This window comes from Silene latifolia, chromosome 6 (genome assembly GCF_048544455.1).
Source record: "Silene latifolia isolate original U9 population chromosome 6, ASM4854445v1, whole genome shotgun sequence".
Lineage (NCBI taxonomy): Eukaryota > Viridiplantae > Streptophyta > Magnoliopsida > Caryophyllales > Caryophyllaceae > Silene > Silene latifolia.
Genome location: NC_133531.1, coordinates 1,013,006 through 1,038,244, shown reverse-complemented (window position 1 = coordinate 1,038,244; position 25,239 = coordinate 1,013,006). Strand labels below are relative to the sequence as shown.

Genomic DNA, 25,239 nt, shown 5'->3' with positions numbered 1-25,239 from the left:
TAGCTAGCTCGACTCCGGTTATCACCGCCTCGTATTCGGATTCGTTGTTCGAGGCCGAGAAGGTGAATTTCAAGGCGTACTCAAACTCGTCCCCGTTTGGGCTGATGATAAGGATGCTTGGCCCCTGAGTCGCTCGTCGTGGAGGAGCCGTCGGTGTAAACCTCCCATATGCCTGGGTTTGGCTCTTCTTGATATGTGCATTCGGCCAAGAAATCTGCAAGTGCTTGCCCCTTTATCGAAGGCCTTGGTTTGTATCTTGAATGCCGAAACCGAGAGAGTTCCACCGCCCACTTGATGAGCTGCTGGATTGTTCGAATCTTTCCAAAGCTTTCTCAAGTGGGCGATCGGTTAGGGCCGTCACGGGGTGTGCGTCGAAGTAGGGTTTTAACTTCCTTGTGGCAACGACGACTTCGCGAAGGTCGCTTTCTCAATTAGTGGGTAATTTCTCTCGGCGGGCAACAGCGTATGGTGACAAAGTAGATTGGGTGTTCTTTGTTTGTCCTCTTCCCCGATGATCACGGCGCGACCGTGGCCGAGGTAATCGCTATGTATAGGTATAGCGTCTCCCCCAAAGATCGGCACGGACGAGTTGGGAGAGTCCGAAGATGGGCTTTCGATTGCTTGAAGGCCGTGCTCTGTTCCTCCCCATTGAAGTCTTTATTTCCTTTCAATACCTTGAAGAATGGGGTGCTCTTGTCGGTGACCGAGAGATGAAACGGCGAGAGCCGCCATTCTCCCGGCCAAAGCATCATAACCTCTTTTCGATTCCTTGGTTCTCGTAGGTCTAGGATTGCTTGGATCTTGTCGGATTTGCGTCGATGCCTCGCACCGACAAGTACACCGAGGAATTTACCTGCCGGACACCGGTTGCATTTCATTGGGTTGAGCTTCATCTTATATTTCCTTAGTGAACAAAATGTTTCGTGTAAATCGGCGAGGTGCTCATTGTCGGACTTGCTTTTCACAATAGCATCGTCGACGTAGGCCTCGATGTTCCGCCCTTTTTGATTTTGGAACACTTTGTCCACCACCTTGTATCGTTGCGCGGCGTTTTTTCAAACCAAACGGCATCATTTTGTACATATATGTGCCGTTAGCGGTGATGAATGCGCATTTGGGCATGTCTTCCTCAGCCATGAAGACCTGGTGATACCCCGAGAAGGCGTCTAGCAGGCTCAGCATGGTGTATCCTGCCGTGGCGTCGATCAAGCTATCTATTCGAGGCAAAGGGTAACAATCTTTGGGGCATGCTTTATTAAGTTGGGTAAAGTCTACACACATTCTCCATGCCCCCGATGATTTCTTTACCATCACAACATTGGCTAACCACTCGGGGTAGGTGCAGGGCATAATAAAGCCCGCCGTAAGTAGTTTATCTACCTCGGCCTTGATGGCCTCATCTTTCTCGACGGAGGAGTTCCTCATCCTTTGCTTGACAGGGCGAGCGGTGGGGAGTACGTTCAGCTTGTGAATGATTACTTCCCGGCTTACGCCTGGCATCTCGGCCGCTGAGTAGGCGAAGACGTCCTTATTTTTCCTTAGCAGATCCAGGAGTTCGGCTCTGAATTTTGGTTCCAGGTTGACACCGATGGTCACGGTGCGACCTGGGTCAATCTCCACCTCCTCTGTCTCTGCTCCTTCAACCATGCTGATGGTTTGGTCGTTCTCGGGCCTGGGAGTATACTGTATCTGGAAGGATTTTAGTTTTGAAGCGCCGGCTCTCACCCTCTCTAGATACCCTGTCGTCCTATAGTCCCAAGCCTTGTACTCTCCTTTGATCTGGTTGGTCAATAGGAGCGAATCTGTTTTTACCACGACGTGTTCTGCCCCGGCGGTTCTGGCTAGCCTGACTCCGGTTATCACTGCCTCGTACTTGGATTCATTGTTTGAGGTCGAGGAGGTAAGTTTTAAGGCGTGCTCAAACACGTCTCCATTTGGGCTAGAAATAACGATGCTGGCTTTCGAGCTACCCGTTGTGGAAGGGCCGTTGGTGTGTATCTCCCATACGCCGGGTTCCCTCTCGTTCTTTGAGGCGAGCTTATGCGCTTCCCCGGTCCGAGACGTATATCAATGTCAAGGCCGGATGGAAATCTGGCGTCGGTCTCACTCAAAGTGACCCGGCCTATGAGCACGTTGTGGGCGGATGCGCCGTCGATGACTATAAATTCGGACATAACATTCCCCGTCTGCAGTTCCCTCGCCGAACCTTACCGCGATCGACCGACCCCTGGGGTACCAGGCCGACCCCGAAAAGCTACGGCGGGTTGGTGCGGGGGCTCAAATCTTCGACTCTCGGGACCGAGGCTGAGAAAGCATTCTCTGTACATAATGTTTGTGTAGGCGCCTGTGTCAATCAGGCACCTCTTCACCAAGTGGTTGGCTATGTCTAAGTGGACCGTAAGTGGGTCGCTGTGAAGAGCGACGACTCCCTCGTAGTCCTTCTTCCCAATGGTCATATCGGGGATGTTGGAAGCGGGGGTGGCTATGTTGGGCACAAAGTTGATGGTCTGGCACGATTCATTCAGGTGCCGCTTGTGCCCATGAGCGGACCCACCATTCCCGTTGCCCTCGATGATAGCATGGATTACTCCTATCCGTTCGAAGACGGATTTGCTGTTTGACCCGCCGGCATTCGGTTTCTGGCCTTTGGCAACATATTTGCCGAGGCTCCCTTCTCGGATCGGCTCTTCAATGGCGTCCTTCAGATGTCGGCAGTCGTTGGTTAAGTGTCCGGTGTGGCCGTGGTACTCACAGTACTGGCTCGTGTCACCGTCACTCCTCGGCCTAGGAGGCCTTTCCCACTTCTGACCTTCGCTCTTGCTCAGAGCGAATACCTCGGCGGCCGGCACGACTAGGGGGGTGTGATCGTTGTATCGTTTTTTGTAGTACGCTCCCGAACTCCCCCCGGCGCCCGTCGAGTCCTGTCTCCTGGCAGATTTGTCAGACCGTGGCCTATTGTTGTCACGGCGTCTTTCATCGGAGCTGTCCTCCCGACGGCTCTTCTTTTCTGAGTGCTCGGCCTCGTTGGGGCCTAACCACGTCTTGTGATAGTCTTCTACTTTGATGGCCTGTTCGGCCATTTTCCTGGCGGCGTCCAAGCCCAGGCCTCCGCACTTGATGAGCTCATCTTTCAAATCTCCCCTTGGGAGGCCCTTCATCAGCGCGAAGGCCGCCAGTTCGGGATTAATTTCTCGAATCTGTTGGACCTTTCCGTCGAACCTCTTCATGTAGCCGTTCGAGACTCGCCCCCTCCTGTTTGATAGTTAGGAGGTCCGATGTCTCCACGGCCTTTCTCTTGTTGCAAGAGTACTGGGCTAAAAAGGCGTCCCTTAGGTCGGCGTAGTAGTACACCGAGCCGTCGGGAAGCCCCTTGTACCAACTTTGAGCCATCCCATGCAACGTTGTTGGGAAAACTCGGCACCACACTTCATCGGGCTGCTCCCATACCGACATGTGAGACTCGAAAGCCTCAGCGTGGTCGGCTGGATCACCTTCCCCTTTGTATGATATGGGCGGCAACTTGAGCTTAGTTGGCACTGGACTTCTAGGACGTGGTCTTTGAGGGGCTGTCTGATCACATGCCGGATGACACGTGGCGATCGGCTCCTCGCATTCCTAACCCGGCTCCTCTCCTCGTAGCGGGAGGGGCTCCTTCTTCGACTTGGACTTCTTCTCCAACTCTGCTGAGTCGGACTCCTCTGGCTCCTTTGGGGTATGCCTCGTTCGTGTTGCGGGGCGCTGTCCTCCCACGAGTACGGAAGGACTTAGGTCTACCACGCCCACTTTGGGCTCCCCCGGCGACTTTGCTGGGTCAGCTTCTCCTAGTGCTCCGTTCAAATTTCTCGGAGTCACATTTTGGGCCCTGGTCCTCTGGACAGTATCCGCCGCTCTTGTCGGCGTGACAGTGTGAGCAGACGTATTACTAATCAGGTCCAGAATCATTTTCAGCTTTGCTATGTCAACCACATGCCCCATGATGGTGACCTGGTTGGCTGGCAGCGGCGTGTCTGGTATTATCGGCATCCCGAACTCCGGTTGGATTACCCCGCCGGTGGAGGGCTGCACGACTCCAGAATTGTTGAAGGTATCATCTTGGTGGAACGCGGTTTCGTCGGTCACGACTGCGTCTTGTTGTTTCGACATCTTCTCAGCTTTTTGGGTGGGTTTTTGTTTGTTTTTTTTTTTTTTTTTTTGTTTTGGAATGAATGTGACTAGCTTCTAGTGTCTCTTCCCACAGACGGCGCCAATTGTTCCGGGTGTAATTCCAGAGCAAGTATAGTTACCACCCGTGGCTTGTTGAATGATGTCTTGAGTTGGATTCTCCTTTGGTCTTAATCGTTCCTCTCGGCCTCTCCTGCAACAATGAACGAACTGAGGGCTTGGCTTTGTGCCAAGCGTACTCACTCCGACGCCCAAGTCAGTAAACTTAGATGTATAAGTTGTATGCTAATTGGCTAGGAATATATTGTAGAGAGATAAGGAAGATTATACCGGATGAATAGTGTATTTAGGTCAAGTTATGTATTTACGATTGGATTCTTTCCTCAATGAAGGTTGAGGAGTATTTATAGACTTCACCTTTTGTCACGTGTAGCCAAGTGGCCAAGTGGCTAGCGGTGGAAAAATCCAGATCTACCCCTCGGCCGAGGGACCTATGGCTGGCCGGCGGGCTCCGATGACCCACCGCCGAGGGGTCTTGGATATGAGTACGCGGATATGTGTCCCGGTTTGGCGGGTTGTCATGCGGGACCCAGGATGACAGTAGATGGGCGCATCGGCTAGGTCGTCCAAGTCGTTGACTTGCTGTGGATATCTTTGACCTTGTCTAATGTGTTGACTTGGTCAGCGGTGCAGAATATGCCCCATCATAATCAAATAACTAATTAATTAACATGTGCTAGTTGACTGGGTTGTTGCGTAGCTGACTTCGAATTACCGAGTACGTCGACTTTACCATTTATATTATTAACACAAATTACTCATCAAATTCATTCTTAAAATAGAAAGAACAACAAATGACTGAGACACCCAAAATGAAAAAGGACAACAAATGACCTTTTTTTTTTAGAAATGTGATGTTAATTAATTAGTTGGTGTATGTGGTTTTATAGCATGGCAAAGTATTGGTATTTGACCCGTTCCCTTTTTCGAATACGATTGTCTAAGCAGTGGCGTAGCTCTAACATAGAAGGTACAACTTTCCGATAATTGACTTTTTTCATCATAAAATTTTGTCAGATTTGAAAATTTTATGTATTTAAAACCCGGTAATAAAAGAAATGAATACATTTACATTAGAATTGACTCTACATCTATACGATTTTGGCTCCGCCACTGTGTCTAAGGCTGTTTTAGAGTGTAATATGATTTTTTTTATATATCTATATGATAGGTGACCTGTTTTAACGTTCTGACGAAATATATATTCTTCTTCACAAATTCCCAATTAAAATCGTACTTTCCGTTTTATGCTTAAGACGGGTAAAGTATTATACTATTTGCGTATATAAAACAATTTTTTTGTTTTTTCATAGACATTCTTATATACACAAGTGCTAAGTACTTGATCCGTTTTACAATTAAAACGGATTCTGACGTTTTAGAGGAGACTTACTAATCCGCCTCGAGAGAGTAACTAATTCACCCTTTAGCAAGTGGGAGGATTTTTCACCTTCAAAGCAAATGAAAATTAAGTGGATTTTTCAACGGGGTTGGGTTGGTGAATTGTCCGACATACCAATTTGTATTTGAGTTATTTCAATCGCCTTTTATCGTAATTGTGACGACAACGAACTATCAATAATACTACGAATATCTTTATGCTTTTCCCCCTCTTGAATTCTAAGAGCATCACTAAGAGCAAGTTCAATGATTTAGCATAGGGATTTGCTTGCAATTTTATAAAATTGCAAGCTAATGGCTAAACCATTGGAAATAGCCATGTAGACTGACTTGGTTTAAGCAACTAGCCTCATGAATCTAGTAGCTTAATGTGGCCCACAACTTAAAATCGACCAATAGGAAAATTAGTTACATGTTTTAATTAATTAAATAAAATTTATGAAAGTTAGCTAAACCATTGGAATAATATGGTAGCTTAAAATTGTTGTGGCTTAAAATGTGATGTGGATTTATCAAGCTAGTAGCAAATAACCTACCATTGGACTTACTCTAATGTTTTCAAAAAAGGACATGCTTGTAATTTTGTAAAAATTTCAAGCAGGTTGCTCACCATTGGAGACGGAAATTTATGACCCGCTTGAAAGTTACACCTGCTCTATCAAGCTACATATTTGATTTTTGGTGCCTAGTTTTTATTGGTCGATTAATGTAAAGTGGGTCTATTCAAACTACAAGGTATAGTAGCTTACCATTGGGAGAACATGTAGCTTGAAAGCAATATCGCTGAAAATAAATATGTGGCATGTTAATTGTTAAGCAACAATATAACGTAGCTTACCATTAAAGATGCTCTAAGAGCAACTCCAATGGCAAGCTACAAGACCTTGTAGCTTGCTTTGTCGCATACTTTTTTCAAGCTACACGGCTTTTAAGCTACATAATGGTCCAATGGTAAATTACAATATATTGTAGCTTGCAAGGTCCCACATAACAATAAATATTATAACATAAATTATTTATTATTTATTAATTATTTATTAATTATTTATTTTATTCATTTTAATAGTCAAGCTACGTAGCTTAACAAAGCTACACCGGCTTACAAGCAGGTACGTAATTTTGCACTCCAATGGTGAGCATACTGCTTGCTAATTAATAATAATTGCAAGCAGGTCCTCAAAAGCAACCATTGGAGTTGCTCTAAGAGCATCTTCAATGGTTACTAAGAAGGACCTGCTTGCAATTTTAAAGAAATTTCAAGCGGATTGCTCACCATTGGAGTAGGAAAATATTACCCGTTTGAAAGCTACACATGCTCAACCAAACTGATACGAAGATGGATAGCTCAAATAAGGATGACGAGTTTGTGTTCAAGTCTAGCTAAGAACAACGCAGCCCATGGAAACGATATTCAAGCTCGGAAATGGATTATCGTCATCTTATTTATTTACTTATTTATTTCCTAAGTTTCTTATTATTTATTTCCTAAATTCAGTTTACACAAATAAGGATAATAGGTCAGTCCTATTAGTTTTAGGAAAGTGTGTTTTATTTTCTATTAATTTAGGCGTGCGTTTTTAGGTCTTCAGTCGGTTTCCTTAAGCCTATATAAGGCTTGTAATTTGCTCTTATTTCCACGTTGAAGATTGAACTAAAATTAAAGCTTTTGCCTTGCAATTGTTATCTCGGATCGACGCATTTCGTTCCAAAACGGTTTCTGTCTGACGCGTTTTCAGGCTTAAACTAGATCTACTAGCACGCGCTTTGCTACATCGGTCACCATTGTTCAAAGCATAGGTCTATTTTGAGCAAATATATATCCCCCTTTTGTTCGTTCTTATTCACGTTATTGTTATTGTTTTATTGTCTTTGTGCTCTCGTTATTTCGTATATGCACTGATCTTTCTAGAATGTCTGCAACAATTGTGGCTTTTTGCAGATCTAAGCTCTGGAAGTTGCCTATCTCTAACAAACTAAAGGTGTTCTTATGGAAATTTATGGCTAATGCCCTTCCAGTGGGTTCTGAATTCCTTAGACGAAAAATGAATTGGCGCTCCTCCTGTACTCTTTGTGATAGCTCGTCTCCTTGTGTGGAATCTATTTCTCACCTGTTTAGAGATTGTAGCTTTGCAAAGGCTCTATGGTTTGGCTGCCCTTTAGGTCTTAAAATCACGGGAGGAGTGGACATTGATGCTAGGGTTTGGGTCATTAACTGGGTTACTTATTTCCTAAGTGGCCCAGATCCTAACTCCCTCATTTTCCCCCTAATCGCTACCCTGAGAATTTGGTGTTGCAGGAATGATATGGTCTTCAAGAATCGTCGTCATTGGCCTATGAGTGTTCTTCTCTCTATTCTTGGTGACATTCAGTGTATGAAGGAGGTTGTGTGCAGTAAGGATGCTAGCCTCCTTAGAGCGTCCTTGGCTGGACTCCTCCCCTGATTTTGGGTTAGCTAAGAGGATTAGAAACTCCTTCCCCTTTTGGATTGTTGGTGGACCTGGGTGCAGAAATGTTTGTACCGTCAAGTGTGATGCTGCTTGGAAGGATGATAGAAGTGCTGGCATGGGGTGGTGTTTTTTGGATGGTAATGGAACCTTAAGGAATACTGCTCACGCTCGTTCGTTTGCCTCTTCTGCCCTGCATGCCGAATGACATGCAACTATCATGGCGCTTAAATGGGCCTTGTACGAGGGGTACCTTCATGTTAGACTTGTTACGGATTGTCTTAACTTGGTTTTGCAGGCTGCGGGAGCGGAGAAGCCAATTGCATCTATCAACTGTATTATCCACGATATTAAGTCTATTGCGTCTCATTTTCATTGTTGCTCTCTTAGTTTCTGTCCTAGGGGAATGAATAGGATAGCTCATAATCTTGCTCAGGGAGCTCTTATGTAAGCTATACTATTTGTTGCTGTCAAAAAAAAAAAAAAAATTATTGCTTCCGCTACTTTCGAAAATTCGGGTAAATTTTCGTATCACAAACTACATGCTTGATTGAATGATTTCAAGTAGCTCTCTTTTTATTGATCGATTATTGTTAAGTGGGTCGATTCAAGCTACAATTGTATGAAACAAGGATCCTCTCCATTTCCTCTCACAAACCCATTTAATAATATTATCTCATCTATACTCTATTAACCCTTTATTTTTTTGCATAAATCGTGAACCGTTCAATGTTGATAGGATAGAATCTGGGCCGTTGATAGGTAATGGTCTTTCCATTTCTTTTTAGAAAATGGAGAGAATTTTGGCTCAATTATATGTAGCTGACCATTGAGAGGTATGTAGCTTACAAGCAATATTGCTTAAAGTTATATGGCAAAACAAACTACAATAACACTAGCTTAACATTAAAGATGCTCTAATATGCTACTATCTTCGGTAGTCCGGTGTATAACTGTATACCATTGAATCACTATTGTTTATGCTTGAAAGATGTACTCAAAAACTTTTTATATTTTGAAAAGATACTCATTCTGTCCCTAATTATTTGTTTAATTTTTATTAAAATACTCCTCATAAAACATACTCCCTCCTATTCACTATATAATCTTCCCTATTTCCTAAAACGGATTATTCAGATTTTTCTTCTCCTTTCTATTTTTCGCTACTTTTACTCTTATTTTATTCATCCTTCTCTCATATCACCAAACCTCACCCAACTCTTTTACTCCTATTTTATTATCGCCTTAATATCCGTGCCCACAAACAAAAGGAAAACTATAGTAAATAGTAGGGAGTATAATTAGTAAACAAATGTGCGAGCCAAAATCGTTTAGATGTGGGGTCAATTCTAATGTAATTGTATTCGGGTCTTTTATTAACTAGTATTGGTGCCCGGCTTCGCCCGGGCTACCTCTACTTACCATTATTTTTTTTTTCATTAAATAAAATTACTTAAAGTTGCATAACACGTAAACTTATCATTAATATATTTTCCTATGACATATCCTAAAATTACGATGAAATTTTTTTAGATCAGTTCACTACTCCTGCTATTTATATTTTACTCGTATTAATGAAACAATAGTAATAACATTTCACTACTTGCCCGTAATCATTGTTACTTTCACTACTCTCGTCGTAATTATTGTTACTGTCACTACTGTCGCATTAATATTGATAATATCACTACTCCCGCCGTAATTATTGTTACTTTCACTATTGCCGCATTAATATTGATTATTTCACTACTCTCGTTGTTGTTTCTACCACTTTTACTAATCTCGCTGATAATATATTTATATAAATATATTACATATATGCATTAAAGCAAATCGAACCAATTATGCAATAATTAATATCTCTATATATCTAATAAACTACGGAGTATAAAGTTTAATAAAATTGCATGGATTTTAAATTTAATATATAATTTTAAATTTAATATATAATTTTATGATGATAATAATTAATAGAATAAGTGTACATGGTTATACTAATTAATTATTTTATTTTAAGGAAATTGATTTCTTCGCCCGGGCTACCTCTACTTACCATTAATTTTTTTTTCATTGAATAAAATTACTTAAAGTTGCATAACCCATAAATTTATCATTAATCTATTTTCTATGACATATTTTAAAGTTACGATAAAATAAATTTTGAGACAAATTCACTACTCCCGCTATTAATATTTTACTCTTATTAATGAAACAATAGTATTAACATTTCACTACTTGCCCGTAATCATCGTTACTTTCACTACCGCCGCATTAATATTGTTACTGTCACTACTGCCGCATTAATATTGATAATTTCACTACTCCCGCCGTAATTATTGTTACTTTCACTATTGCCGCATTAATATTGATTATTTCACTACTCTCGTTGTTGTTTCTACCACTTTCACTAATATCGCTGATAATATTGTTACTTTTACTATTCAAATGAGTGATTATTATCATATAACTATATCCAATGTTACTACAATTCTTTTTTTTATTGACGAAATTACGTATACTACTTAGGCATGCAATTTTAAGAGGATTATATATTTATATAAATATATTACATATATGCATTAAATCAAATCGAAACAATTATGCAATATTATATATTATGGAATCTAACTTGAATTATTTATAACCTACTTATATTATATTTTTGTATGTTAAATAATTAACATCTCTATACATCTAATAAACTATAATAAAGTTTAATAAAATTGCATAGATTTTAAATTTAATATATAATTTTATGATGAATAATTAATACCATACGTGTGCATGTTTATACTAATTAATTATTTTATTTTAAGAAAATTGACCATCTTCTAGTCTTCTATAAATATTTAGAAAAATTACCAAGCATCTTCTTTGTTTTATTAGTCTCCTTGAAATTGACCATCTTAATTAATTATTTTATTTTAAGGAAATTGACCATCTTAATTAATTATTTTATTTTAAGGAAATTGACCATCTTAATTAATTATTTTGTTTTAAGGAAATTGACCATCTTTTAGTCTCTTACAAATGTTTAGGAAAATTATCAAGCTTTTATATAATTTAATTTTAACCCAAAATATATAATATTTGCATTGAGATCCCTTAATCGGGTCCATCACACGGTTCTAGTGATTAAAAACTATATAGTATAATTAATTTGTATAACTTTCTTTAATTACATTGAAGTCCCTTGGTTTCTGGAATTAATATATAGTATTGATATTTTCAAGTCTGACAAAATTTTATGATGAAAATACGTTAGTCGGAAAGCTGTAGAGTCCTTCTATGTGGCTACGCCACTGCTTAGACAATCATATTCTAAAAAGGGAACGGGTCAAAATACCAACACATTGCCATGCTATAAAAGCTGGTCATTTGCGAAATGCAAAACCACAAAATCATAATGGAAACATTGTCAAACGATCAAAAACCTCATGCAATATGCATACCATCTCCACTACAAGGTCACATAATTCCCATGCTTAAACTTGCCAAAATCCTACACTCTAGAGGATTTCACATAACCTTCGTCCATACCGAGTACAACCGCAACCGTTTCTTACGTTCCAACGGCCCAAACTCTCTCGACGGTCTCCCGTCCTTCCGGTTTGAGGCAATTCCTGACGGATTGCCTCTAACCGAGGCCGACTCGACACAGGATGTCCTGTCTCTGTGCAATTCGATCGAGCATCTAATGCTCGGACCGTTTAAGGAATTGGTGGCTAGGCTTAATGAGGATCCAAGTGTGCCACGTGTCAGCTGCATAGTGTCCGACGCAGGCACGCCTTTTACGCTTGACGCGGCTGAGGAGTTTGGTGTTCCCGAGGTTATGTTTTGTACTGCTAGTGTTTGTGGTTGGTTGGGTTACGCTCAATATGACAAGCTTGTTGAGATGAATATTGTTCCCTTTAAAGGTACGCTTTTAGCTTCAGATTAAACTTATTAGCGAAAAAATATTGGCTTTTAGCTTTCGCCTCATGAACTAATATTATTTCTATTTTCTAGTATTAGAATATTAACAAAAGGAAAATAAATAAGTCGTTGAGTACCTCAGGCGGTTTGAACCAAAGTCGTTTAGCCACTTAGGCACTGAGCGACTTTTACCAAACTTAATTTTTGTTTTATATTTTTCTAAGTGATAGTCCAAGTTTAACTTCATCCTATAAAATAATGAGAAAATAAAATAAAATTAGAAAATCAATACTTCATCAGTAGTTCATCTTATTCAATTCAACGTACTCATTTACTTTTAAAAGTCAAACTTTTAAAACGTTGATAGTAAATACATTAAAATAAGATAAATATAAAATTTGAAGATAAAATAAATATATTTAGTTTTGTTATAAAAAATATCTTTCATAAAATTATCTTTTGAAGGACCAGACTTCCAATCAATACGAGGTGTTATTCGTTTATTCTGTCTCACTCATCATTTGTTTAACTTTAATAAATATACTGCACACAAATATTACAAGAATACAAGATTCAAATTAGCAATATGTGATGAATAATTGTGTCAATGCAGATGAAAACTTCCACACAAACGGTGATCTGGACCAGGTCCTAGACTGGATTCCAAGCATGGAGAACATTCGACTTCGCGACATGCCGAGTTTTATAAGAACAACAAATCCTGATGATTACTTACTTAACTACTGTCGAAGACTAATCAACCACACAAAACGCGCATCCGCCATTATTTTCAACTCATACGACGCCTTAGAACATGACGCCCTTGACGCTCTCTCGCCCGATTTCCCCCAATTATACACCTTAGGCCCATTGGAGTTCCTCCTAGGACCGATTGAAGTTAATAACGAAGAAACAAAATCATTAACTTCGAGTCTATGGAAAGAAGACCCACATTGTCAAGAATGGCTCGATTCTTACGACCCTAATTCTGTTGTTTACGTGAATTTTGGGAGTATTACAGTCATGACGAATGATCAGTTGGTGGAATTTGCATGGGGGCTCGCAAACAGCCACCAACCATTCTTGTGGATCACACGGCCAGATATAATTTCAGGGAATTCGGCCGTGCTTCCTCCCGAGTTTTTGGAGGAGGTGAAAGGGAGGGGGCTAATAGCTAGTTGGTGTAACCAAGAGAGTGTCTTGGGTCACCCTGCCATAGGAGGGTTCTTAACGCATTGTGGTTGGAACTCGTTAACAGAGAGTATAAATCATGGTGTGCCTGTGATATGTTGGCCTTTTTTCGCGGAACAACAGACTAATTGTTGGTACTGTTGTACCAAATGGGGAATCGGGATGGAAATCGACACGAATGTGAAGAGGGAGACGGTTGAGAAGCAGGTTAGAGAGTCGATGACGGGGGAAAAAGGAAAGGAAATGAAGAGAAAGGTAATGGAATTGAAAAATTTGGCTCAAGAGGCATGTGCATCTCCCTATGGTTCTTCCTATGCTAATATTGACAATGTTATCAAAGTACTTCAATCACCCAAGTGAACAACTATGATCAAGTTTAATTACTTGTGCTTATATCACGTATACGGTTCATGTGTCGTGGAACACCGGATCGAAGACGTTTATTTTATTTTTTATGGTTAAAGAAATAAAATCTCTGTTTTTTTAAATGCGAAATAGCTAGCTCTTATTTCCCCTCCTCCTCCACTGCCACCTAGGGCTGAGCAAAACCGTTTACCCGATACGGTTTTGAAAATCGTATCGGGTATACGGTTTTTAAATTCACAATTTTGTCGATATGGATCCGACCCGGTTTAACCGTACACCCGGTTTCCGTATACCCGGTTTTCCGTATACCCAGTTTTCGTATACCCGGATACGGATTTCAGTTGTTTGTTGTTTAATTTATTGCATACGCGATAAAACTGGTACACCCTAGCTTAAATTTAATAATAGGTTACATATTAAAAAAATCAAAATTTTAATATTCATTATACAAATGCATTAGGGAAAAAGAGAGTGGACAAGTTAAAGTGATTTTGGTTAAATTATTTAGTTTTTGTAAGATATTTTTGGTTTTTTTTATTTCTTTTCAAAAACCGTATCAGAAACCGTATACCCGGTTTTGTTTTTGCCCGACCCGGATACGATACGGTTTTTTGAAAACCGTATCGTATATACGGAAATCCGTATCGTATATACAGAAATTCGTTTAATTGAAACCGTATACCGTATCGTATCCGTATATTAAAACCGTTTCGTATATTTTTGCTCACCCCTACTGCCACCAACATTCCCACACCTCACATGATCACACTTCCAAGATTTCAAAATGATGACTACAACAAATTTTAGTATCTTTAGGAACTTAGAGCTACATTTATACCATCATTTAGGCCATGCATAGTTTGTCCTTTGTTCCGCATAATTCATTGTACCGCAGTTGGAATTCTATTACAATAACCATATGCCATATTGCCAATCTCATAAATAGATTATCTAATTAGAAATTTAATTGAGGAATTTAATTAAGAAAAAAACCCAATTATTCAGAAAATCAAAACCCTAATTGGAAAACTCAATTAATTCATCAAAAATATGCATACATTTAATTCAGTCAACAATACGTATTTGTTATTTGTGTGATATGAGAATAGAGCTTCATAAAAAAAAAAGATAAATTTGGGAAGAACTATTTTTTGAGATCATGAAAAAAAGAGAGAGCTTGTGTTTTTTTAGAGGAAGTGTATCTTATGAAAAAGTTATGAAAAAAAAAAGTCCATAATTGAATAAAGTTTTGCAAAGAAATTAGACCAATGGAAAAGATATCTGAATTTATACAATACATCACGGAAAGTCCATAAAATCTTAACTAATTCTTTTCTCAAATTGGATGATTGCCCAACTTTTGTCGAACCTTTTCTAGCACCTTCGAAAAGAAAGCGTAATTCCTCATTCAAATTACTACTCCGTTTGATTTAGGCCCTGCTTGATAAACCGCAGATTAATTTCAGCATAAACAGATTGCAAAAGCAGATCATAAATGACAGATTTAGGCCCTATTTGATAAACAACGGATTATTTCGACAAATTGAATGAGATATAAAATGGTCACATTTTAAAAGACACCATATAGGATCGTACACCAAAACAACTAGAGATAATATATTCAGATTCGTCAGTTTCATCAACGTTCCGAGCTTTTTAAAGTTTATAGATTATATTTTAAATACTTGACGTCAAAACTCAAATTTAACCATACTTATTTGTATTATTTTGAGTTATATTGTATTATTTTTAATAGTAATAATCAAACAATGAGACGGAGGGATCGGAATACTTAAATATATGTTATTTAGTATCTATACTTTTTATTTACTATGGCCTATATATTTAGCAGATTAAAGTCCAACATTAGTTTTGGACGAACTGAAAAAAAAAATAAAAAAAAAATAAATAATTAGGACAGAGGAGTACTTACATAGACGTAATAACTAAAGCTAAAACGTCTTTACACATCATACATTTAGCCAATTATTTTAGAATCCGTACTGTTAGAGTATAAAACCGATCTGTCAAGAAACCATCTCAACCAAAAGCTTAAGCTGATGGTTGGAGTCTCAAGATCGGTTTTATACTCTAACACGCCCCTTCACACGAATGTCCTTTGAGCTTGAAGTGTGAATGCAACTGCAGGTCTCCCCATATCTGGGGCTAATATTCCACTTTAAACTCTGATACCATGTCAATAAACCATCTCAACCAAAAACTTAAGCTAATGGTTGGAGTACCAAGATAAATTTTATACTCTAACACGTAGAACGCACAACCACCAAGCAAATAAATTTAGAATAAGAACACTTACCGTGCTAAAACTCATGATTGAGATCTTTGCCACCCTAGTAACCCTAACACGATCAACACTTCCCATACTATAAAAGTTGGTCACATGCCAAATGCAAAATAACATACATACAGCAACAAATTAACATCCCAAATTCAATCTCCTAATCAACTAATAAAGAAATTAAAATATCGGTCTGAAATTTACGTTTTTTTTAAAAACACGTAAAGAAATACTACAATGGCCTCACAACAAAAATCATCAAACGATGAAAAACCCCATGCAATATGCATATCATTTCCAGCACAAGGTCACGTAACTCCCATGCTAAAACTTGCAAAAATCCTACACTCTAAGGGTTTTCACATAACCTTCGTCAATACCGAATACAATCGCAACCGTTTCCTACGTTCCTTCGGTCCTAATGCTCTAGACGGTCTCCCGTCATTTCGATTTGAGGCAATCCCTGACGGATTGCCCCCAACCGAGGGTGACAAGACACAGGACATCCCGTCTTTGTGCGAATCGACCGAGCGTTTTGGGCTCGAGCCGTTTAAGGAATTGGTGACTAGGCTTAATGAGGACCCAAGTGTGCCACGTGTCAGTTGTATAGTGGTTGACGTGGTAATGTTTTTTGCGCTTGATGCCGCGGAGGAGTTTGGTGTGCCGGAGGTGTTGTTGTGGACTGCTAGTGCGTGTGGTTTGTTGGGGTATGCTCAATTTGAGAAGCTTGTTGATAGAAAAATTGTTCCCTTCAAAGGTATACTTCTATCTTACTCTCTCGTTTAGAGATGTCAACTAAATTAGTTGGTAATGTTATTAGAGATTGATTCTCATGATCTGGATTCAAAACCTGTTATAACATTAAAATCGCATTTGTAGTTCCTCTTATTATACCGAAAAAAATATTACTCTCTCATTTTTGTTCTGTTCATTACATGTACCGAATTGGGTTCTGTTTGGCAAACTATTTCAGATAGCTTATTTGACTAAAATTTCAGTTACCTTATTTGTTTTTGCAAGTGTTTATTAAGTAATTTATTTAACCAAATAAGACACCTGAAATGAAATGTTAACTCAGGTAGTATTTGAGAAATCAGGTAGCTGAAATGAGTTATATATCTTCCATTTTTTACCCCTTTAATTTATACTCCTTCCTATTCAATATAAACTTCCTTATTTCCTTTTCCGTCTATTCACAAAAACTTCCATATTTCCTTTTTTGGTAAGTATTTGTGTTGTCTAAATTTAATTGTAAAGTGGAGTAGTGTATTTGTGTAGTCCAAATTTATTTTATATGGTGGGTAGTGTTTTTCGTTAATTTTTGTGTCAAATTGAAAGGAGAAGTTTATTGTGAATAGGAGGGAGTAATATTAAATAATTATCATTTCTTTTTACGTCACTTTATCAAGATTATCTACCTTTTTAGCTAGTTTGCCAAACGCATTTTTATATAATCAGTTATCTTATCAGTTGCTAATTCTCAGCTACCTTATCAGTTATCTTTTCAGATTTCTATTATCTTTTCCATTTTCTGCTAACCTTTAAATTAATTTTATCAAAGAGAGCCTTAGTAACACTTAGCCCATGACTTCTTTTTTGTATTTGAGACCATAGAGATTTTTAACGAAATTTTCGGACCATATTAAATCTTTTTTGTATTTGAGACCATATTAAATCTTTCATTTAATATTGAGTGCTGCATATTGTATTCATGTCCTTTACATCTTGAAACACGGAAATCTTATCTTTTGTAACATTATATTACAAGAAGGTTGAAATTAATAATATTTAATGAAATAATTCTGTCAATGCAGATGAAAACTTCCATACAAATGGTGATTTGGACCAGGTCCTAGACTGGATTTCAGACATGGAAAACATTCGACTTCGCGACATGCCGAGTTTTGTCAGAACAACAAACCCTGATGATCTCATGCTTAACTACGTTCATAGACTAATTAACCACGCAAAACGCGCATCCGCCATTATTTTCAACTCATATGAAGCCTTAGAACATGGCGCCCTTAACGCTCTCTCGCCCGATTTTCCCCCATTATACACCTTAGGCCCATTGGAGTTTCTCCTAGACCCAATTGAAGCTAACAATAAGGAAACAATATCATTAACTTCAACTCTGTGGAAGGAAGACCCACATTGCCTAGAATGGCTCGATTCTTACGACCATAATTCTGTTGTTTACGTGAATTTTGGAAGTATTACAGTCATGACGAATGATCAGTTGGTGGAATTTGCATGGGGGATCGCAAATAGCCACCAGCCATTCTTGTGGATTACACGACCGGATATAATTTCAGGGGATTCTGCCGTGCTTCCACCAGAGTTTTTGGAGGAGGTGAAAGGGAGGGGGCTAATAGTGAGTTGGTGTAACCAAGAGAAAGTCTTGGGTCACCGTGCTATAGGAGGGTTTTTGACACACTGTGGCTGGAACTCAATTATAGAAAGTATAAGTCAAGGTGTGCCTATGATATGTTGGCCTTTTTTCGCGGAACAACAAACTAATAGTTGGTTTTGTTGTACCAAATGGGGCATCGGAATGGAAATTGACTCGAACGTGGAAAGGAATGTGGTTGAGAAGCAAGTTCGCGAATTAATGAAGGGCGAAAAAGGAAAAGAGATGAAGAAAAGGGTTATGGAATGGAAAGTTTTAGGTGAAGAGGCCTCTACTTCACCTTATGGTACTTCTTATGCTAATATTGACAATGTTATCGAAGTTCTTCTATCACCAAAATAAACATCAACAATTAAGTTTTCTAAGTACAAGCGTACTACTATAAGAAATGGTCGATACTTACGGTCGATATCGTCAATTTATCTTCCACGTACGTGTTTTTGTTCGCGTGGTCTTAGAAAAATACACGTATATAGTTATATATATGTGTAATACTCAGTATTTGCATGAATAATTTTTTTTTATTGTGTCTATATATATATATATATCTTGGAATAAAGATGAACTTACTATATGTTCCATTCATTTATATTAACTTGTTTTATTTTTAACGAAAGATATACGGAGGAAATGATTGAGAGTTTATCAACTTATGGTTGTTAGTTCACTGCCTATAAAAAAAGGTTTAAATCGTCAATTCATCATACGTAAAAAAAAAAAAAAAAAGGTAGGCCATATTCGTTCAAGCCAAGACAATGTAAAATAATACTTCCTACATCTTGCAATTAAAATTCCTACATGGTCGTCACTTTGATATACCATAATTGTACCTCGTACATTGATTCCATTATCTTCTCATCATCCATTAAAATCATGCGAATAAGCTACTCTTTTCGTTCTATTCATTTGTTTACTTTTTATGTCCTTTAAGAGGGATATTTTAATTAAAGATAAATAAATAACTGGGACGGAGGACCGAGGGAGTATTAAGTTTACCAATTATTTAAGATCTGATTTGTTGTAGTTTAATATTTTGAAATCTTGCAAATTGAATGAAGCTCTACGATTGTTCCTGAAGCATGGGAAGTGAAAGCGAACCGTTATTAAAATGTTGTTTTAAGATAGCGAATCGCCACTCGTCCCACTTCAATGGGGCTTTTAAGAGCCAACCACTCCTGCTGGTGGGCCTATCTTTATAGAACCGTGATTGGCCCAATAGTAGTTACGTATATCCGTATTTTTACAAATTATTATCACTTATTTACGTTTTTACAAATAACTCGAAACTTCAATGTATATTCCCCAATCACCGCTGTATTTTTACCCCGAGCATCATTTTTCTTATTTTCCATCTTGTTAAGTGACGCTTTATGCTAAACCAAGATAACCCTCATTGGGTCACTCTAAGAATCCCCAAATCCCTAAATCAATTAAACCCCAAAACCCGCGAACCCCTCATACCCGTGGGCCAAAACAATCATGCTAACCCAACGCGCGTCTAGCCCAAACACACATTTGACCACCTCTATCATAGATAACTAGATATCGAGTCCGACTCAACTTGTGCTCCATTCGAGTCCAAGCTGACTTCGTCACTAATGTTATTCAAAACCGTATCGGATTCCCTTTCAATTCCATGTGGACAACTCAATGCTAGATATCTACCTAGTATAAAAGCTAGGTTCTTTCAAGGCTTCTCATTGGTTGAAATTTTTTAGAAATTTGGCTAATATAGGACCCACCATGTTCTATACACCATTTAATTACCCTCTCTCCTCTCATCTCCTCCACCCAATTCAAATCTGAGAAATTACTCCGAAGAAAACGATTTTGAGTTTATTTTGCACGTTATTTTTATAATAAAATCAATGTATTAATACTCCGTATAATCTAAGCTAATCTAATTTGAATTAATATAATCTAATTCTTTTAAATGATCTCAAGAAAGTGATAACAAATATTTAACATCTAAAAATTACTTATATTTTTTTGAAAAAATTGTTTTAAAATAATCAAAAAAATCCGAAAACTAAATTTAACAATTTATTTCAAAAAATTCTCTTTAAAAATCCTGTAATTCAGTATAGGAAAAATATGCCATTAAACCATAAAAAACTTATATAAAAAATAAGATTTAAGAATTTAATTGATAAATATTCTTCAGAAAACATCCAAGTCATTTAAATTTAATAGATTTGATTTCCGTTCTTAGAAATACTCTATTGTTTTGTCAAAAAAAATAAAATAAAGAAACTTCAAAAAAGGGGAAGATTGCATTCAAAATATGAGATTTTTTAAAATTAACGAAAATAAGTTTTAAATAAATGAAAATAATAATTTAAACATAATATAGGCAACGAAATAAAGTAAAAAGAATAAAATTTAAAAACACATACTTACTTATATTGAGTAATTTTATTTAATAAAACAATACTCATTAGATCTATGATATTCACTAATAATTTTATAATTTATAAAAAATTAAAAAATAAACTTTTAGAAAAATAACCATCAGACCTATGAGAAATTGAATAGAAAAAAATCATAGAAACATGAACAAAAAATGAAACCAACATAGCTGATAGTGAGAGAGATTGACAATTAGGTAAACATTATCGAGTAAGGAGATGATATATCGTTTAAAGAATGAGGGTTATAGAGAGAAATTATAGGGAATATGAATCCATGAGATTTACGAGAGATAAAGTTGAGACTGAAGTGAGAGAATGAGTTTGAGGGAGTGATATAATGACGGTGACTGGTGACCGTGTGTTTGATGAGAGAGAGAGAGAGAGAGAGAGAGAGAGAGAGAGAGAGGAGAAAGAGGCGTGTGAAGTATGTTAAGTTAGCATTACTGATTTACTACTATTAGGTGAAAGTGGGGGCTTTGGCGATATGTACTGGGATTTTAAGCCTATTTTAATCATATTTAGATTTTGAGCCATCAGTTTGTGATTCAGCCTATTTAGATTGACATGAATTATAGAGTAAGACGGATCACCCTGAGAGACGGTTTATTTCTACAAATAAACTATTTATCTAATACCAGTGGCGGACCCAAGAGTTTATGAATGGGAGTGCACACTTGAAAAAACGAAAAACTTCGGACAACATAAAAAAATGATTCAACTGCATCATTGTCATTACATAGTAAACATCTTGCCAAATTTTTTTTACCAATAATAAGGATTTGAAATCATCCTAAAAGTTAAAAATCGTCTTTTAAACTATTGAGATTTTGAAATTAATGAAAATGGTGTATTTTTTATCTCTAGCTTGTGAGTACTACCTATTGAGGGTTTTTATACGTGTTTTTTTTATGGATTAAAAATAAAACTTTTAAGTTATGGTATTTTTCTACTTTTATTAATCTAAAAAATGAAACGTAATATTATATGTTATATAATACATAATTCACAATGAAAATTCAGAAACAATCAAAACAAAAGTTAAAAAAAATTCATAATACAAATCAATAAAAGAGAATTTGAAACTAACAATCTAAGTTAATTTAAAAAAAAAATGGGTAGAGGGAATTTAGAAGTTAGTTTGAAAATTGAGGATTTACACCAAATTAAAAAAGAAATCGAATTTCCTCGGAAAAAAAAACAAAGGAAAGTTGTAGTCAGCGATTTACACCAAATAAAAAACATGGGAACAAAGGGAGGGAGAATGGAGGCTGAGAGGGATTGAACACGCAACCTCACGCCTAAGTGACATTTGCACAACCAACTAAGAGACTTGACATTAATGATACATAATAGGCGGAAATAATATAGGTACTTGAATTTCACTGTTTTTATAAAAAAAAAAATCCTGCAATTAAGGGTGCGCACCCCTGGGTCCGCCACTGTCTAATACAGAGTACTAATAAGTAAGTTGTTTTTATATACAACGAAATCGTCTCACCGTGTAAAACCATCTCATGTAATAACGACTGTATTAATGTTATTGTCTTTACTATATTCAATATTGTCGATTGATATTTTACTTATAATTTTGTATATTTGAAATTCAATATTTCTACATTTTCTTCATTCATAATTTAATAATAACAATTGTTTAATAAGTAACCCCGTGCAATTTTTGCACGGGATTAAAACTAGTTTGCTATATAATTTTGTTAACACCATTTGAGGAAAAAAAAAATTAGGGCTTAACTGCCCAAGCTAGCTAGAAACAACTCAGTGCGATATCACGTCCTGTCAATTGCACTTATTTTTATGGTGCCCATATTTCAGCGGGTACTTTGAACTAATCCACGGGAAATGTTGGTCACATGCCCAAAGCAACCTTTTTACTCTCTGCAAAATACTTTTGTGGGGCCCGCAATATAGGGATATAAATTGAGAATTTACGTGGCTTAGTACATAAGTGTCGTGAATTTATGGGCCTCCTATTTTTATGGTACGTTATATAATGTGAGTATTAATTAACAAATCCCCACATAAAAGGACGCATTTAATTAAGTAATCACGTTAGTTCGATTCACATCACTGCCATCCTAGATGTGGTGTACTGTTGTTGAGCAGAGATTTAAACAAACTTTTCCGGCACATGCAACTCCATTATTGCATATTTTAATGTGTAGAATAGAGAGGTCCATTATGATATATTTTCGTACCATTATGGGTAGGGGCTCACTTGTCAAATTCTGACCCGACCCGCAAATCTGACCGTCAAGACTCGAAAATTTCGTCCCGGCAACCCGTTTGTCCCGAACCCGAAATGATGTTATTTTAGGGTTGAGACCCGACCCTAACGGATCGACCCATTGGGTCAAAGATAAATCAAGAATTTTATTAAAATATTAATATTTATATATTATATTTGAAAAAATAGTTAAATTTTTTTTTTATTACTTCAAATTACAAACACAATTAAAAAGTCAATTTTATATAACTTTTATTATATTTAATAATAAAAAAATTATTAAAAAAAAATATTTTAATAATTATGTCAATATAATTAATGTAAACATTGAATATGATTAAAATATAAATTTTAAATGTGTTTTACATTTTTAAAAATTATTTTTTTGATTAAAAAAATCGTTAAAAAAAGAGGTTAGAAATTATTTCTTGACCCGTATTCTGACTCTAACCCAACCTGTGACCCGTATGACTTGACCCGTTTTCGATCCGACCCGTATTCTGACCCGACCCGTTTGACAGGTCTAATAGTAGGGATACAACCAATTATAAAATAGTTCGTATCTACATTATGATAGAAAACGATCCTTTTATATTATCATAAAATAACCGTTTTTTTTTGTCTTGAAGGGCGAATTCGTTATTAACGGGACCTAAACCCAGGTTATTATTTACAAATTATTATCCAATCTGAACTGAAAATATATGTGTTTTTAGTTTTCTGGGAGCGTATAATGAAGTCGTTCTAAGGGGATGATTGTAGTCTGTAGACGAGATGAGTCTGAAGAGAGACACTCACACGTGGGTTTTTTATTCCAAGAAATACAGCAAACGTTACGTCATATTTGAAGGTATTCATGATAAGTCTCTCAAAATTAACTATTTAACCTTGTTTGAACATGAATATGAAATGAAAATACGGTGTAACACAACAAGAACACCCCTATTCAAAATGACTTGCTTATCATACTACTTCTCTCTAAAAAAAACTCTTTCTAAAAAACCCTAGCCTCCATCAATTATACGGGGCTCCCATCGATCATCAATCGATGGTAAGCCCCAAAATTGCTTTATTTTTCAATCAATAGTTTGCAATCTATTTTCCTTTATGTTTTTGTTTAATTTCCGCTTTCGTTTTTGTTTCGTCTCTCTTTCTGAGGGCTCCGTCCCCGTCTATCGGTGGTGTCCTTCTCTCAGTTTGAGAGCTTTCGTTTTCTTGTTCGTTTGCGGTTTTCTAATAAGTCGTGAAAGATCGGCGTTGTTATAGATCGTTATATGGTTTTACATATTTTGTCCGATTCATGGCTACAATCAATCACATCAGAAGAAATGGATACTCGTCAAGGAAGATTCGGAGACCCTCTTATGGATGAAAGCCTTTTGCGGCGAATCAATGATAGAGACTACATTGCGAAATTGTTTCATTCTTTGAACAAGAATTTATTTTCTATGGTTGTAATCGATTTGTATCCGATTGAGCTTGGCATATGTTGTAGATGTCGTATGACTTTTTATTAATGATAATGATCTTTTCTCAAAAAAAAAAAAAAAAGGTCCCTAAACATAATTACTGGTCGATTTTATAAACTTACCTACTATAAATATATATATCGGTCAATAAAACTGGTCGAAAATGGAATTTACCGATCAATCTGTGGAAGTTGGTAATTCACCGGCCGAATAAGTTGGTCTGAAAAGCTCATAATCAGTCGGTCATTCGGTACACAAAGTCCAAGGTAGTCAATATCGGAAAATTTATCGGACGGTAGTCGGTATGTCATCATACGGTTAATAAAGACCTATATCGTCGACATCAAAAACACCCTGTCAAACGGTACACATCTACTAATAACCCATCTACTACATACGGATATCGGTAGCCTTCAAAAAAAAATGAAATGGAAACAACAAATTTAATAATACAATTAATATTGATAAAGAACCTTTTCGTCGACATCAAATCAGTGTGCCCATTTCTTAAATTATTTTTGTCAGTGTCCATCTAAATCATGTGCATAGCAATTATACGAGTTGAGATCACATTCCCATTTATGTATCCTTACCTCCTGTTTCATTAGCTTAATCTTACAACACGTTCTCATTTACATAAAAAAAATAAATAACAATATCTATTAAACTAATGATCTACCACAAAGAGAATATAATGAAATATAAGATGGGATACAAAATGAAACAAAGAATCCGCTCACTGTTTATACACCGAAAATGACGATACGTTCCTTTGTTATACGGAGTATTCCACAATTTATGGGGCCCATTCTTTTGACATATTGCAAACCTTCTTTTATTTCAACCGACTTTTTACTTTTGACCTCTAAT

The 25,239-nt window shown here is 37.2% G+C and overlaps 2 protein-coding genes across 2 annotated transcripts; both read left to right on the top strand.

Moving 5' to 3' along the window:
- Positions 1–11,472: 11,472 nt before the first annotated feature.
- Positions 11,473–13,594, top strand: LOC141658448 (7-deoxyloganetin glucosyltransferase-like). The gene is made up of 2 exons (XM_074465395.1): positions 11,473–11,983; positions 12,595–13,594. The coding sequence occupies exons 1-2, from the start codon at positions 11,473–11,475 to the stop codon at positions 13,530–13,532; spliced, it is 1,449 nt and encodes a 482-aa protein (XP_074321496.1). The 3' UTR covers positions 13,533–13,594.
- A 2,361-nt stretch (positions 13,595–15,955) lies between these two features.
- LOC141585888 (7-deoxyloganetin glucosyltransferase-like) lies at positions 15,956–18,612 on the top strand. The gene is made up of 2 exons (XM_074406958.1): positions 15,956–16,594; positions 17,652–18,612. Exons 1-2 carry the CDS (start codon positions 16,075–16,077, stop codon positions 18,587–18,589), a joined length of 1,458 nt encoding a protein of 485 aa, XP_074263059.1. The 5' UTR covers positions 15,956–16,074; the 3' UTR covers positions 18,590–18,612.
- The last annotated feature ends 6,627 nt before the right edge of the window (positions 18,613–25,239 follow it).

What these genes read in the sequence shown, in the direction of transcription:
- LOC141658448 (XM_074465395.1), top strand. Translation starts at nt 11,473, where the DNA reads ATGGAAACATTGTCAAACGATCAAAAACCTCATGCAATATGCATACCA. An exon ending in GAATATTGTTCCCTTTAAAG is followed by an intron (nt 11,984 to 12,594) that starts GTACGCTTTTAG and finishes GTGTCAATGCAG; the next exon opens with ATGAAAACTTCCACACAAAC.
- LOC141585888 (XM_074406958.1), top strand. Translation starts at nt 16,075, where the DNA reads ATGGCCTCACAACAAAAATCATCAAACGATGAAAAACCCCATGCAATA. An exon ending in AAAAATTGTTCCCTTCAAAG is followed by an intron (nt 16,595 to 17,651) that starts GTATACTTCTAT and finishes CTGTCAATGCAG; the next exon opens with ATGAAAACTTCCATACAAAT.